Source organism: Drosophila rhopaloa, unplaced genomic scaffold, assembly GCF_018152115.1.
Source record: "Drosophila rhopaloa isolate 14029-0021.01 unplaced genomic scaffold, ASM1815211v1 contig_155, whole genome shotgun sequence".
Lineage (NCBI taxonomy): Eukaryota > Metazoa > Arthropoda > Insecta > Diptera > Drosophilidae > Drosophila > Drosophila rhopaloa.
In genome coordinates, this window is record NW_025335034.1 from 2,829,968 (window position 1) to 2,846,933 (window position 16,966).

General features: G+C 38.8%; 1 protein-coding gene across 1 annotated transcript; it reads left to right on the top strand.

Annotated features, from left to right (window-relative positions):
- The first annotated feature begins 15,151 nt into the window (after positions 1-15,151).
- LOC108038460 (procathepsin L) lies at positions 15,152-16,378 on the top strand. The gene has a single exon (XM_017115247.2). It carries the CDS (start codon positions 15,171-15,173, stop codon positions 16,179-16,181), a length of 1,011 nt encoding a protein of 336 aa, XP_016970736.2. The 5' UTR covers positions 15,152-15,170; the 3' UTR covers positions 16,182-16,378.
- The last annotated feature ends 588 nt before the right edge of the window (positions 16,379-16,966 follow it).

Genomic DNA, 16,966 nt, shown 5'->3' on the forward strand with positions numbered 1-16,966 from the left:
GACGAATGAAATATTAGCACAAGCTTCGAAATAATCGTTCACAAATTTTATGTTGTATTTTTAAATGCATAGTATTAACAACATTTGCAGTCAGTCATTGAGGCAATAAGTAATGTTGTTCAACCAAAATACAAATTGGTAACTTCATAGGTTTTAAAGACATTATGCATCGAAAAAGAAAATTTGAAAAATTCATAGGACTCTTTAATATTAGGACAACTTTTGAATGGTTTTAATTATTTTGTTCCAGTATTTCAAAAACTGAAAGTTAACTTAGGAAAATTAATTAAAAATTTAAGATGTCCATGCCGTTATTATGAACATCATCAGCAAATTCATTAAGAAATGCTCTTTTTCGTTTTTAACAACATAGCACTCCTAATTAGGCGATAACTGCATCGATTTTTTGATGAATCATCTTTAGCTATTTAACAGTAAATGATAACTTATTTATACAATTTTTGAGGGCATCAAGTGCAGAGCAAAACTAGAGCTGCGCTGACATTTAATCTTATTGATTGATGACAGACTGTCAGACTGCGGCCCCAAGGAATCCCAAGCAAAATAGCGACGACGGGGATGGCAATCGCACTTAGAAATGTTTGCAATCCCGAAAAGCGGCGACGAAGTGCAACACACTGGCGGATAAAGAAGCCGCGGCAACAGTACCAAGTCGAGCATCAGAAAGCACACCACAGCCATAAAAACTTAAAACACAGCAAAAATAAAATGTATAGTTGATCCTTAAAGACGCCTAATAAAATGGACCAAGCTTTGGCAGACAAGTACAATAAATAAAAAGATTCAATTTAAAAAGGAACCAAAAAAAATCCTTACAATTTTGTATTGCAATAAATAAAAAAAGAAGCAAAATTCGGCAAGCACTTTTCAATAGCTCTAAATCTGAGCCTTGTGATGCTGATGAAGAATCTATTTACTTTATAGGATTGCAAATTTTCCTTCACTTCAATGGTAAACAAAAGCAATACAGAAATATTTTACCTACATGTATATCCTATGCTTTTATTTAAATTGCAATGTTTAGTTTTAGGTTCAAAAAAGTAGTTATAAAAAATCCAAGTTCTGTTTTTGGCTTGACGCAAACTAAAATTAAAATGTTATATGTTGTTAATTACGGTCGAACTTGAACAAAAAAAGTGTTTTTAAATATTTATAAAATTCTGATAATTATTTAGTGAGTTTCTCTTAACATTCCTATATTTTTATAGATTTTCGATTTTTCTGGCAGTGCACTTGTACACACCATGTGGGCTGGCAGCTGTGTAAAATTCATCTGTCATCGCGTGTGTAGCGCCAAAGCTTATGACGTTAATCCTTTAAATGCGCCAAATGCATGCAAAACTTTCCAACTGCAGCCCTAAGAGTATGGCGTATACGTACTTCAGCTGCAGAATCGTCAGCGGGGACGACAGGGGCTGAAGCTTTCGCAAATTGTATGCCTTGGCATGTGGAAAAGCGGGGGAAAACAGGGAAAATGCGCCGAAAAGTGGGAGTGGTGCTGGAGGTGTCAACTTGTGTGCGGAGGTTTTGTATCTGCGCGACAAAATCAACCAACCGAAAGCGTTCAATCATCGTTAGTTACCATATTCCGTGGCAAGCGGCCTCCCAAACTCCCGATCCCAAAAAGAGTGACGGCCAGGTAAGCCGAGTCGTAAAATAAAACGCACAAACAGCCCCAGAAATAGAAGTGAAACTGAACAGAAAAACAGAAAAGCCTGAAAAAAAAGAGGAATGTAACATGAGCAGGGATACAGCCAAAGTTGCAAAAGTTGCCAAAGGAGAACTGCATATTTTTGCGTTCGTTGGCATAAACTGGGTTAGATCGCGCACTTAATACAAATTCATGAATATTTTATAGACGATTCGTGCCGACTGGGATGGGTGGTAAAAATGTGTGGAGAGTGATGAGCAAAGGACACGCGTCTGCTCCCTTTTTTTGCTTACATCAATTTAATGTAATTAAACGATGCTTAGAGGTTTCACGTAATAAAATTCAAATTACAACTGCCAAAAGAGGACGTAGAGCAGACCAGAAATTTGCTGCAATCGTGTGCTAAAACGAGAGTTGACATCAGGCATTTTTGATTTAACCAAGTGCATGATCTATGACAGTCAATGTGTCCCGCACAAAGACTACTGGGGCTCAATGCTGGGACAGAGGACCCACAGATGAAGAGTTGGAGCACTGAAAAAAAACCTTAGGTCGGGATTTAAAAATAGATATTGAAATTTAGATCGTTTTGCTTATTTTTCCCTGCAAGTGATTAGCCATTACTTTCCAAAGTATAATTTATAAAATGATGTGATCAGGAAGTGTAAACCAACTTGTATAAAACTACCAACGTAGTTAATAGCCTATTTAAACTCTACCTCCAAAGAATTTCTTACATTTCTTCATTTCATAATTAAAAAACATCGAAAATCACCTTTAGCATAGGAACAACGTCTGAATTTCGGATAGCGACAAATAATATACACTCTTTTAAGATCCATGAGAGATGTGAATCCCCGATTTCGGCGAGTGTTGGATGACTGCGAGCCGCATTTGCTTGGCTTGCTCGTCTATTGCCAGTCAAGAGTTAACACGAATCAATTACGCAGACACACACACAGGGGCGAATACTTTCCCGGAAAACTCGAAAGATGGATGCAGAGGCATGGAGATGGAGATGCGGATGAGGATGAGGATGGGGACACAAAGAGCCAGGACGAAAGCTATGGACTGTGGACTGACTGAGTGGCAGTCGGATGCGAAGAACTTGGCTGGCTGCTGCTGTCAAATGACATTTGACTTGGCTGCCGGGCCAAGGATTTACAATTTAAAGCAAGTGGCCAATAAACCAGATGAACGACCATTCGAACCCAAGCCAAACCCCTACCTGGGGTTTCTGAAGAGGTCCAGAATATTTGACTGACGTAAGTGTATCCCCGGCGAGTGTATGTGCCCAGTACAGTGTGCGACAGTGCGACAGTGCTCAAATGCCGGAAAAGCGCTCAATGCCAAAGCAATTGGGTTTATGGCCCGTGTATGCGAGTGTGTCCGACAAGTGGGGAGCGGTAAACGATGGCCGAAGGGCAATAAAAACCATAATTACAGCATAAATGACAGATGTTACACCGTCGCCGGGATGGCTACGTATATGGTTAGAGGCGCAGATAGCCGGCCAAATAACTGGGGGACACACATATTAACAGCTATTAACAAACTATAAAGCTCAAATGGCTGGCTATTGTTTCAGGTGATTAAACGACAGCTAATTGATGGCTGCAGCACACAAGGAAAATAATAATCACGGAAAATACAGAACGAATATGGATAGCGAAATAACTGGCTTTAAAACTTGTTTGAAAATAATTAAATTCGAGCACTATAGCCACCGAATCACACCAATTCAAACTTTTGTTGGCACAAGTTTCATTTTAGTTTTTCATTCTTAATTGATTCCTCAACGTTTATTTGGTCAGTCTAATTAAAGGATCTTAATGCTTTCTCTAGGCTAATACTAATAAGGACCTGTATAGTTAAATATTCATCTACTTCGATGTCGTTTTCCGTCAGTGCAGGATCCGCTTAAAGCGCATCTGAATCCTGTTTACCTCAACCACAATGGACGACCGAGCTGGAACGATTTCAATTAGGATGCGTCCGATGTACGAGTATGCTGAACCAAAGATAACTGCGCGATTTTGGATTGCAAATAATCAATGCAAATACCCGACAATGGCCAATGGAACGGACCCCGCCATGAGTATTTCCCATCTCCACCAAAGTCGCGCCGCCTCCGAAACCACCGCAGCGGCATTCAAAATAGATGCACCACTCGGAGCGGGGCTTTCTGCTTTTTGGGCCGCCGGGATCGAGGTGCACTGGGACTGCGTTTTGCGTAACTCATTAGGACCTTACCTCATTTGCCGATGGATGAGTGGGCGGACCAGTCAATGGCAAACACCCCGAGGCTGAACTGGAACCGGGGAATGCGACTGCAGCCGGATTGATCTGAAGCTCTTTCGATGGACGTAGCTCAACTGAAGCGGGGTCTGCACTGCGAAAAATGCTCAAAAGGTGTTATAATTCTTTCATAATTTTAGAAATTATGATATTCCACTTATATGTCATTTTAGGGATAAGAAACAATATATATAAAAAACACTAATAAAAATCAAACGCTTTAAAAACCAAAACACTTTTCAACAAAATAAAATTTTTTTAGAATTTTTTTAAACAAGTTTAACTAACTTATCCTTAATTTATCAAACAAATAAATATTTTAAATATTGGTTCAGATTGTTTAGCTCTGTTCCAATAAATATAAAATATTCTTTACATATTTAAAGCAAAGAAATATTATTTTCTAAAATATGGTAAAGTTTTGTTTTTAATTTGCTTGTTAAAATAATAAGTTGATATGTGTCTCTAATAAAAACCAAATACGGAAGTTCTTTTTTTTTGTGTTGGGATATCGCTGCCATGGTTGCAATTTCATTCATCGGCGTTTGCATATCGTCAGCGCAAACGTCGAAGCCTTGCATTTTCCGTCCGCTAAATTGTGGTTAGAAGGTTCAGTCCGCAACACCCAACAAGTCCCCACCCACCGCCCCACCTTTAAGCCCACAATTTGCTATGGCTCTGCTGTGTGGATGTCACGTTTTCCACTTGCATGACCACTTCCGCGGCAGCTCTTCGTTGGTCTCTTGCTGCTGGCAGGATGTCTTGCATCACGTCGGACCAAAATTAATTCACCGGATTGTAGTATTAGGACCCGTTTTCTTCCTTACAGGCTAAAAATATGTTTTAAAATGAGAAACGGAATTTCGAAATTCGTCGGCTTCGAACCTACTTTATCTCGTGAGGAAGGGAAAAGCGAGCCTCATTTTCTTAACTGGTCTACCAATGTACTTCAGAGATTCAAAAACAGACAAAAACAAGAGAAAACGCTATAGTTGAGTGCCTCGACTATTAGATACCCGTTACTCAGCTAAACAACTTAATATAAATATGCCTTCTTGTACAAGAAGGTTGTTGTTGCAATTGCAACTGAGTACAATGTAAATACATACATATGTACATATATGCTTACATAAATACACACATACGCCATTGTTTGACTCAGACCTCCAATTTGGCTAACTTGATTTGATTTGCATAGTTCTTGGAATATAGTTCGGTATTGACAAATGAAAACAAATGAAATTAGCGTTGACTCTGTTGAGCACCTTGGTCAGCTGTTCCAAAGTCATCCGTTAGATGGCGCCATAAAAGGCGGAAATGTAGGCGCTAGCCAGGCTAAAGCGTTTAATGTGTTTTTGGGCGTTAGAGTGGGCGTGGCAAACTTTTATTAGGCCAATCGATATTTATTGACGAAACAAATACATATCAATTAAAATTTTCATAATATCATCAAAACTGTGTCCACAGCTTGTGGCTTATGGGCGTCAGAGGGGGCGTGACACCATTTTGAAACAAACTTGCGCTGCGTAGGAACTCCTCAAATCTACATGCAAAATGCCAATCTTCTAGCTTTAATAGTTTCCGAGATCTCAGCGTTCATACGGACAGACAGACGGACAGACGGACAGACGGACATGGCTAGTTCGACTCGGCTAGTGATCCTGAACAAGAATATATATACTTTATAGGGTCGGAAACGCTTCCTTCTACCTGTTACATACTTTTGCACGAATACAATATACCCTTTTACTCTACGAGTAACGGGTATAACTACGCCTCACTAGACAATTAGAACTAATATGAATACTATAAAGTGGCGGGGAATTAATTCATATACGTTAACAATTTTTGGAAGTTAATTTATTTATAAAACAAAAAAATTATAATACAAAGCAACAAAAATTTGTTTAAATTCCTTCAGGGAAAATCCTTTATTATTGATTGAGAAAGTAAACATAAAGTAACATTGTTCGGAAACACAAATTCGTTTTTTCATTGGGATTTTTAAATTTTGAAAGTTAAGAGTTTAGAGCTTTCAGTCATTTAAACATAAAAATTATAACTTAACCATTATTCTGAACACATAACAATCTTTAATCTTAAACGACTACCAATTTATGATTGAAGCAATCAATTTGTCCCATATGCAAGCCAATTGGCCAGACAAATCTTAAGTTGGTATTAAATATGTACACATTGCCGTCGTCAATTAATTAACACATTGTCCGCAGGTATTCCACACTGAACGGTCAAACTTTTCGTCACATTTCGTGATTAATTTTAATGGCCCACAAACTCAGGATCCCCACGGATTTCTACCCGGAACCCAGAACAGAAGTCAAAGCCAGAGACTAAGGTAACGGATACAGATACGGAACCTGGCCAAGAGCTGTGGTCAACGTTGATTAGCCGCAATCACTTTGGTCTCCTCTGGGACGAGTCGTTAACTGTCGAGAGTGCTCCATCGTCTAGTCGTTGGTCATGCATTTTCCATGAGCCTGGCACACGCACTCCCTCCCAGAAACCGAGCTAACAGCCGTTTAGTGGACACTACTAGCCACCAGTTTACACAGATAGAAAATATGATCGTTTTCCATCGAATTAAATTGGCCTACGCCAAAAGATATCTCTAAACGGATTTATTCAAAACATATTATTAAATAGCAGATCGCAACCTTGAGTTTTTATTCTGCCTTCAAAAAATCTGCACGTATTAACTAATAGGATTCAATAATTCATTTGTTTCAAAAGGGGTGTTTTCAGTCTAATTTCTTAGTTATGTTTTTAGATTTTGTTATGGTTTTAAATACTTGAATCTTTTTTTATATTTTAATCGGTATTTACACAAAACTGCAGACGAAGAGAAACACCGAAATTTATAAAAAGGCCTTAAAACTGTAAAAAATATAATTGTATTCTGGATTCAAACAGTCAAAATAATTAATTTGTACTGTGTAATTTCGAGAATAGTGGCCACGCACTGCCGCAAAAACAAATGCAATCGGCGGGGCACACATACGCCCCCACTTCCCATCCCATTGCCAATCCCATCCAGCCTCGTACCTCTCGAATACATATTTAATAGAAAGAGCTTAGACGTGCTGGGGCCTCCGAGGAGAAATGGCAAGTGGGCGAGGGGAGGCATGTGGGTAGTTAAGCTGATTTCGGTACCTTTGTCTGCTATGCCACAAAAGCTAATTAGAAGAACATGAATCTTTAACTGATCAAAATAAGCAAAATAAGTATAAATTGTCGCAGACACATATGTATTGTATATATCGGAATCCAAATTAACAAGAAAAAAAAGCTAACTTCGGGCGGAGCCGAAGTTGATATACCCTTGCAGAATATTCTGTAAATTATATTCTCCAAAATTATTCATATGATGCAATCTTAATACTCATAAAAAATCCCAACTTCCTAACTTTAAAAACACCAAAGTTATGGCATTTCCAATCGTTCAGTTATATGGCAGCTATAGGATATAGTCGGCCGATCCTTATGAAATTTGATAGGTTGGCTTGATTGGTTAAAAATAAAACCCATAGAAAATCCCAACTTCCTAACTTAACAAAAACCAAAGTTGTGGCATTTCCGATCAATCAGTTATATGGTGGCTATAGGATATAGTCGGCCGATCCTTATGAAATTTGGTAGGTCGGATTGATAGGCCAAATATAAAACCCATAGAAAATCCCAACTTCCTAACTTCACAAACACCAAAGTTATGGCATTTCCGATCAATCAGTTATATGGCAGCTATAGGATATAGTCGGCCGATCCTTATGAAATTTGGTAGGTCGGATTGATTGGCCAAATATAAAACCCATATAAAATTCCAACTTCCTAACTTAACAAACAGCAGAGTTATGGCATTTCCGATCAATCAGTTATATGGCAGCTATAGGATATAGTCGGCCGATCCCGGCCGTTCCGACTTATATACTGCGTGCAAAGGAAAGAAGGGTGTGTGCAAAGTTTCAATTCGATATCTTTAAAACTGAGAGACTAGTTCGCGTAGAAACAGACAGACGGACAGACAGACGGACAGACAGACGGACAGACGGACAGACGGACAGACGGACATGGCTATATCAACTCAGGAGGTGATCCTGATCAAGAATATATATACTTTATAGGGTCGGAGATGTCTCCTTCACTGCGTTGCACACTTTTGACCAAAATTATAATACCCTCTGCAAGGGTATAAAAAGAGTTACAATAAATAACAATTTCGAGGTATTCAAATTTACCAAATAAAACTTGTAACAAGAAAGGAAAGCTAACTTCGGGCGGAGCCGAAGTTGATATACCCTTGCAGAATACTCTGTAAATTATATTCTCCAAAATTATTCATATGATGCATTCTTAATACTCATAAAAAATCCGAACTTCCTAACTTTAACAACAACAAAGTTATGGCATTTCCAATCGTTCAGTTATATGGCAGCTATAGGATATAGTCGGCCGATCCTTATGAAATTTGATAGGTCGGATTGATTGGCCAAAAATAAAATCCATAGAAAATCCCAACTTCCTAACTTTACAAACACCAAAGTTATGGCATTTCCGATCAATCAGTTATATGGCAGCTATAGGATATAGTCGGCCGATCCTTATGAAATTTGGTAGGTCGGATTGATTGGCCAAATATAAAACCCATAGAAAATCCCAACTTTCTAACTTTACAAACACCAAAGTTATGGCATTTCCGATCAATCAGTTATATGGCAGCTATAGGATATAGATATAAATAACAAGTTTCAATTCGATATCTTTAAAACTGAGAGACTAGTTCGCGTAGAAACAGACAGACGGACAGACAGACGGACAGACAGACGGACAGACGGACAGACGGACAGACGGACATGGCTATATCAACTCAGGAGGTGATCCTGATCAAGAATATATATACTTTATAGGGTCGGAGATGTCTCCTTCACTGCGTTGCACACTTTTGACCAAAATTATAATACCCTCTGCAAGGGTATAAAAAGAGTTACAATAAATAACAATTTCGAGGTATTCAAATTTACCAAATAAAACTTGTAACAAGAAAGGAAAGCTAACTTCGGGCGGAGCCGAAGTTGATATACCCTTGCAGAATACTCTGTAAATTATATTCTCCAAAATTATTCATATGATGCATTCTTAATACTCATAAAAAATCCGAACTTCCTAACTTTAACAACAACAAAGTTATGGCATTTCCAATCGTTCAGTTATATGGCAGCTATAGGATATAGTCGGCCGATCCTTATGAAATTTGATAGGTCGGATTGATTGGCCAAAAATAAAATCCATAGAAAATCCCAACTTCCTAACTTTACAAACACCAAAGTTATGGCATTTCCGATCAATCAGTTATATGGCAGCTATAGGATATAGTCGGCCGATCCTTATGAAATTTGGTAGGTCGGATTGATTGGCCAAATATAAAACCCATAGAAAATCCCAACTTTCTAACTTTACAAACACCAAAGTTATGGCATTTCCGATCAATCAGTTATATGGCAGCTATAGGATATAGATATAAATAACAAGTTTCAATTCGATATCTTTAAAACTGAGAGACTAGTTCGCGTAGAAACAGACAGACGGACAGACAGACGGACAGACAGACGGACAGACGGACAGACGGACAGACGGACATGGCTATATCAACTCAGGAGGTGATCCTGATCAAGAATATATATACTTTATAGGGTCGGAGATGTCTCCTTCACTGCGTTGCACACTTTTGACCAAAATTATAATACCCTCTGCAAGGGTATAAAAAGAGTTACAATAAATAACAATTTCGAGGTATTCAAATTTACCAAATAAAACTTGTAACAAGAAAGGAAAGCTAACTTCGGGCGGAGCCGAAGTTGATATACCCTTGCAGAATACTCTGTAAATTATATTCTCCAAAATTATTCATATGATGCATTCTTAATACTCATAAAAATCCGAACTTCCTAACTTTAACAACAACAAAGTTATGGCATTTCCAATCGTTCAGTTATATGGCAGCTATAGGATATAGTCGGCCGATCCTTATGAAATTTGATAGGTCGGATTGATTGGCCAAAAATAAAATCCATAGAAAATCCCAACTTCCTAACTTTACAAACACCAAAGTTATGGCATTTCCGATCAATCAGTTATATGGCAGCTATAGGATATAGTCGGCCGATCCTTATGAAATTTGGTAGGTCGGATTGATTGGCCAAATATAAAACCCATAGAAAATCCCAACTTCCTAACTTTACAAACACGAAAGTTATGGCATTTCCGATCAATCAGTTATATGGCAGCTATAGGATATAGTCGGCCGATCCCGGCCGTTCCGACTTATATACTGCGTGCAAAGGAAAGAAGGGTGTGTGCAAAGTTTCAATCCGATAGCTTTAAAACTGAGAGACTAGTTTGCGTAGAAACAGACAGACGGACAGACGGACAGACGGACATGGCTATATCAACTCAGGAGGTGATCCTGATCAAGAATATATATACTTTATAGGGTCGGAGATGTCTCCTTCACTGCGTTGCACACTTTTGACCAAAATTATAATACCCTCTGCAAGGGTATAAAAAGGTGGTACTTATTTTTCTACTTTGTCAAGGCTAAGAGTTCACCCACCTGACCTTAATTACAAACAACCACATACTAAATTAAATAAATATTTTATTTCAAATAAAATTAAAATTAAACTCTATGATTGTTTTAAAATGTACGAATTTACTTAAATATATTTTATCAAGTTAGAGAAATTAAGAACAAAAGATATGTGTTGTGATTTTCTCCATTATTTCCTCTATTATCTCCCTCTCATTAAAATGGCGTTTTATTCAATAAAATTTGTTTAGATGGCTTATAAAAGCAATCCAAATTCGTTTAAATTAAACTGCACATCCTTGTTTAAGCCATTCAAATTAAATTCATAGGATATCCTTAAGTTACTTTATTTCTAAGCTCACACTCGCTCAATTGAATTCTGCTTAATTTATACAATTGCATACATGTTTGTGTATTTTTGTTTGCCTCAACATAAATCTTAACAAAGCTAACGGCAATGCCAACAACAAATGCTGCTAACCATTTGTCAATTTTAAATACATTTATTGTATTTGCATGCCTGTCTAGTCCCCGCACAACGAAAGAAAAAGGCAACAATAATTTAATAACCCACAAAGCGACAGACACACGCTCGCAAAAATACACACAAACAAATAGACAGACTGACATTCGAGCCAAGTTGCCTTGTTGGCCAAGTGTTGTGTCTATGTATTATTCAAATTCAATTATAAAAAAAGCAATAAATAAAAAAATGTTTACATGCAAAGGAGCTATGAGAGATAAGACAGAAAGTCTACAAAAAAAATCTTCGTTTGTATCGAATACTCTAAGGACTTCATTGCAAGAGTTGGTGTCGAGTCCCCTATGGATATTGAGGAAAGGATAGGTAGAAAAATAAAAATAATAATTAATAATAAGTTTCATATTTTTTAAAGACAACTAATTTTCTGATTACTAAAGCTATAACATTTTTGGGAAAAAATTATATTTTCTGAATTTTTTTTAAATACATTGTTACGTTTATGTATCACCAGTTTATCAAATCTTTTTCCAGATGTGAGCTGTGCCTTTCAAAATTTCCGATATTAGATAATTTCTTGAATTCAATACCACAATTCCCGATAAAGTTAGCATACCCTTTTCTTGTGGACCCGAAACCGTGCGGCAAACAGCAAGGGAAGCAAAACCGAAAAAGAATATTTATTATTTGAAAAATACCTTGAGGCCGTGGCAAGCGTCGTGAGTTCATAAATAACATGCGGTCCAAAAACGGACAAAATCAAGCGAAAAGTGCAGAGAGCGGCAAAGAGAATTTGATAAGCGATAAGGGGCGGGGCCCCGGGGCGGCCATACAAATAATAATATTAGTAATAATAGTAATCAATGTGTAGTGTAAATAATAAATAACACTGGCCGCAGAGGGTCCCGGAAAATGCCAATAAATTGATAGAAGATGATGAGCCGTCGGTCCTCGAAGTTGGATGGCCCATGAGCGATTAGCCCCGCACGCAACAGCCGTGAAGAGTGCTCACAAAGGTCAAAGGGAAGCCCCCGGTACAAACACACTCGGCGAGATAGAAAGCATAAACAACATAAATTTATTTGCTGTTAGCCTAATGTTATTTATACCTTTCAATTACAATAACAGCAGGAAGCGGGGCGGCGGGGCAGAGGGTCTGGGGTCTGGGGTCTGGGTTTGTCGGCAAAGTAAATAATAAACCATGACCCATCAGCAATCAGCCAGAAAAGAGGACCCCGTCCCCAGCTCCCACTATCAAGCATAATGCGTGCGCATAAATAACTGGGCCATCTCTGCGACCCCGCGAAAGGTGTGAATATTAAGCCGGTGGCAGCGCCAGTCCCCCAAAAATTTACGGTTGCCCGTAAAAGTTCCGCTCCGGTCATAACTCAAATTCATGCCTCCCAGGGGAAAGGGCTGGTGCCGCGTTGCCAACGCGTTTGATTTTGGCGCCCAACTCCAGCCCGAAAACGCCCGACAAATGAGGCAGCCAACCGCAGCAATATAATTCGGCAAATCTAGGGATGCAAAACGACATTAACGCGGGCTCAGCAGCCAACCGCCGGATCTGCTCAAGATTTTCACCCAGAAAACGTGGCAGATCAATCACTCGGGGCGACCTTTTGTGATGCGGCCTTAACCTGATATCAACCAGTTGACGTTTACCTTAAACTTTAAGATAGTTCGAGATTAATCCTCTAACGAACAGACATCAGCATTGTTTTAAATGAGCCTTAATGGGCTCAGGTCTTTAAATTAGGCATATGTATAGCCAGATATTCATATCACAATTTGTAATTCACTGAGCTGCACTTTAATTTAAGATTACATAGAACCTTTTTAAAGTGAACCGATTAAAGTATCTAAAAGTATAGAGAAATCAATTGAAAACGAGGACGGAAGCTAACTTCGGCAAGCCGAAGTTTTAATACCCTTGCAGACTTTGCCGAAATTGCTAAAACTGAAAAAGTAGCGAAAGGAATAAGGTATACATAAATAAACTAGATTTGCATCGTTTAATGTCAATTGCTTTTATACTGCAAAAATGTCATATAAAAATAGAAAAAAAGGGATACTTTCGCAGCATTTAACTATTTTTCCTACGGAAGCTATAAGAAATAGACGTCCGATCGGCAAGCGCTTTTACCCTAATCCAGATATGCGTAAATAAATAAGACTTTGAAAAATGTATGTCAATAGCTTATACACTGCGCGAAATATTCTAAAAAATATGAAATTTTGACCGATTTCACCGTATTGTTCCTATGGGAGCTATAGGATATAGACGTCCGATCAGCACGCGCTTTTACCTTGATGAAGGAATGCATAAAAAAATACGATTTGAAAAAATGTACAGCAATAGCTTTTACACATCGCGAAATATTCTGAAAAACATCAAATTTGGACCGATTTTACCCTATTGTTCCTATGGGAGCTATAGGATATAGACGTCCGATCGTCACGCGCTTTTACCCTGATCAAGGTACGCATAAAAAAATAAGATTTGGAAAGATTTATGTCAATAGCTTTTACACTGCGCGAAATATCCTAAAAATCATTCAATTTTAACCGATTTTACCCTGTTGTTCCTATGGGAGCTATAGGATATAGACGTCCGATCGCCACGCGCTTTTACCCTGATCAAGGTATGCATAAAAAAATACGATTTGTAAAGATTAATGTCAATAGCTTTTACACTGCGCGAAATATCATAAATTCTTGCAAGATATATCCAATTGTTCCTATGGGAGCTATAGGATATAGACGTCCGATCGGGGCGATTTTCAAACTTGATCTGCGTACACATGTTTTAGGACGATTGTGAAAGTTTCAGATCGCTAGCTTTTAAACTGAGCTCGCAAACGGTATTGAAACAGACGGACAGACGGACAGACGGACAGACGGACATGGCTATATCGACTCCCCTATTGATCCTGATCAAGAATATATATACTTTATGGGGTCGGAAACGTCTCCTTCACTGCGTTACAAACTTCTGACCAAAATTATAATACCCTCTGCAAGGGTATAATTAAGCATGTCTACCGTTAATATGATTTGATATTAATTATTACATTAGTAATCTTTACCAATTTACAATAAATTCAACCCAAACTTGCAGTTAAAATGCCAAAAAAGAGGTTTAAAGTTAATCATTTTCTATAATTACAGCTATTGAATAAGCCTACAAAAAACATTAAAATTATCTTCGTTACGATACAATTATTACTAGTTACAAATATTTTAAACATTTTTAGAGTGTGGATATACTTGTCTGTCAACTAGTGTAAAAGTACGACTATTAATTTTGACTTGTTAGTGCTTGACTTGTAGATCTTGATGCATAACAAGAGAGAGCACTATAGTCGTGTGCCCCGACTATCAGATACCCGTTACTTAGGTAAAGGGAGTGCGAGGGAGATGGAGATAGAAACTTTGATCACGCATAACTTTTTAACGAATGGTCTGATTTGAAAAATTTCTTCTACATTACATTGATAAACACAATAAAACTGCATTTTTACTTTTCCGAAATATTTCAATTTTTAAAATCGTATATAAGCGATTGTGGGCGTTAAAGGGGGCGTGGCACCATTTTGAAACAAACTTGCGCTGCGTAGGAACTTCTAAAATCCACATGCAAAATGCCAATCTTCTAGCTTTTATAGTTTCCGAGATCTCAGCGTTCATACGGACAGACAGACAGACGGACAGACGGACATGGCTATATCGACTCGGCTAGTGACCCTGATCAAGAATATATACACTTTATAGGGTCGGAAACGCTTCCTTCTAGCTGTTACATACTTTTGCACGAATACAATATACCCTTTTACTCTACGAGTAACGGGTATAAAAATGGTACAGTACAGTACAAAATACGTGGTACCCTAATTGTACAATAAGTTTACTGCAAAAGTACGCGGAAGTAATTTTGCCAAGAAATTGCAATCGCTGATTTGTTTAACATTTTTATTTCATTTTTCCTTTCTCAAAATCAATTTGCAGTTCGAACAGGCGACCCCAGATAACCCAATCACGAAAATGCACTGATCTGCTGAAACACTGATCAAGCTGAAACACAGTTTCCAATCTACATTCGCAGTGTGCAGTTCGCCATGAGCTCTCTTTGGCTATTTGTGGTGCAAGTACTTTTCCTTCTGCCCCTCGTGGAATTCGGAATGGCTCTGGTGAGCGATGCGGAGTGGGCAGAGTACAAGGCTCAGTACAATAAGCAGTACAAGTTCAACGACAATTTTCATCGGGCTTTGTACGACAAGAAGGTCGTAGCCGTGGCCAATCACAACAGGCTCTACGACCAGGGCAAAGTGGGATTCAAGATGGGACTGAACGAGTTCTCCGACACAGATCAGAGTGTGCTCTTCAGGTATCGTACGTCGATGCCCATTCCTCCGGAGCCCTTCACTGAGGGCGTGACCAAGTCGCCGGGATACAAGAGCTACGACCAGATAACCGGGGGCATAGACTGGCGGGAGTACGGCTACATCTCGGCCGTGGGAAACCAGGGCACCGAGTGCCTCAGTTGCTGGGCCTTCTCCGCCACGGGCGTCCTGGAGGCCCATCTGGCCAAGAAGTACTCCAGGCTGGTGCCACTGTCGCCCAAACACCTGGTGGACTGCGTTCCCTCTCTGATTAATAACTGCAAAGGAGGCTGGGTCAGCGTGGCCTTCAACTATGTGAGGGATAATGGCATTGCCACCAAGCAATCCTATCCCTACGAACCCAAAGTTGGGGCATGTCGCTTGAAAAACATCAGAAGGCCGGGCATCATTCGTGGCCATGTAACTCTAACCAGCCGGGATGAACGGGAACTGGCCGAAGTGGTCTACAACATTGGACCCGTGGCCGTGTCCATTGACCATCTTCATGTGGAATTCGAACAGTATTTCGGTGGCTTCCTCAGCATTCCGACGTGCAGGTCCGATAAAATGAACCTCTCACACTCCGTTCTAATAGTGGGCTTCGGAACCCATCCGCGGTGGGGCGACTACTGGATAATCAAGAACTCCTATGGAACAGCCTGGGGCGAGAGTGGCTACTTTAAGCTGGCTCGGAACGCCAACAACATGTGTGGCGTGGCAACCCTTCCCCAATATCCCCTTGTATGAGTACAGATCGTAATGGAAATAAATGTATACTCACCCAGATAATTTACTTTCATTTTAATTCGATTATTAAAGGACAAGAGATCGATGGACTATTCATTTTCATATATGTACGAATGAATTACGCATTACAGATTCCACTATATTATGTAATCTTTTCTTGAAATAAAGGTGGCATCATGATTCCCGAGAACTGGAAATACTGTAGATGTTTGAGGCGATAATGATAACTTCTGCTCTCAATCAGTTATAATATAGCATTGCACTTGATAAGTTTGCAATGCGTCTCAAGGCAGTGTCTTGATTTCATTAAATTAACTGTTGAGTACGCAATGAATAGATCGAAATACATTTATTTAAATTTAAATTTAAATTTTTTAGCCTCTTGGTATTGGGTATTGGGTATTGTTGCTATTTTTCTATTAACGCAGTTATTAAATTAATATTGATCGTTTTGGTCGGAAAAATAAGTTTTTATTATGTAATTTTTATTATATTTTTAATAGTAAGGCGCATCTTAAAAGCGTAATTTTTGCATCATATAAGAGAGCGTATAATGGTCCTGTCACTAACTACAAGGAGCAACATACAAGAGCCCACAAAAAGAGGACTCTGGAATTCCCTTTTGCCAGCCCTTTTACCAACCACATTAAAGGAAAGCCAAGCACCTTTAACTTTTGATATAATTACAGATTGGACAATTCTAAATTTGTCATTACTTGTAAGGTGCCGCATACAAATGCCTGTAGTTATTGGCCCAATGTCCTTCTGCTCTTCTATTTGTGACT

Excerpts from the sequence above, each read along its gene's own strand:
- LOC108038460 (XM_017115247.2), top strand. The coding sequence starts at position 15,171 with ATGAGCTCTCTTTGGCTATTTGTGGTGCAAGTACTTTTCCTTCTGCCC.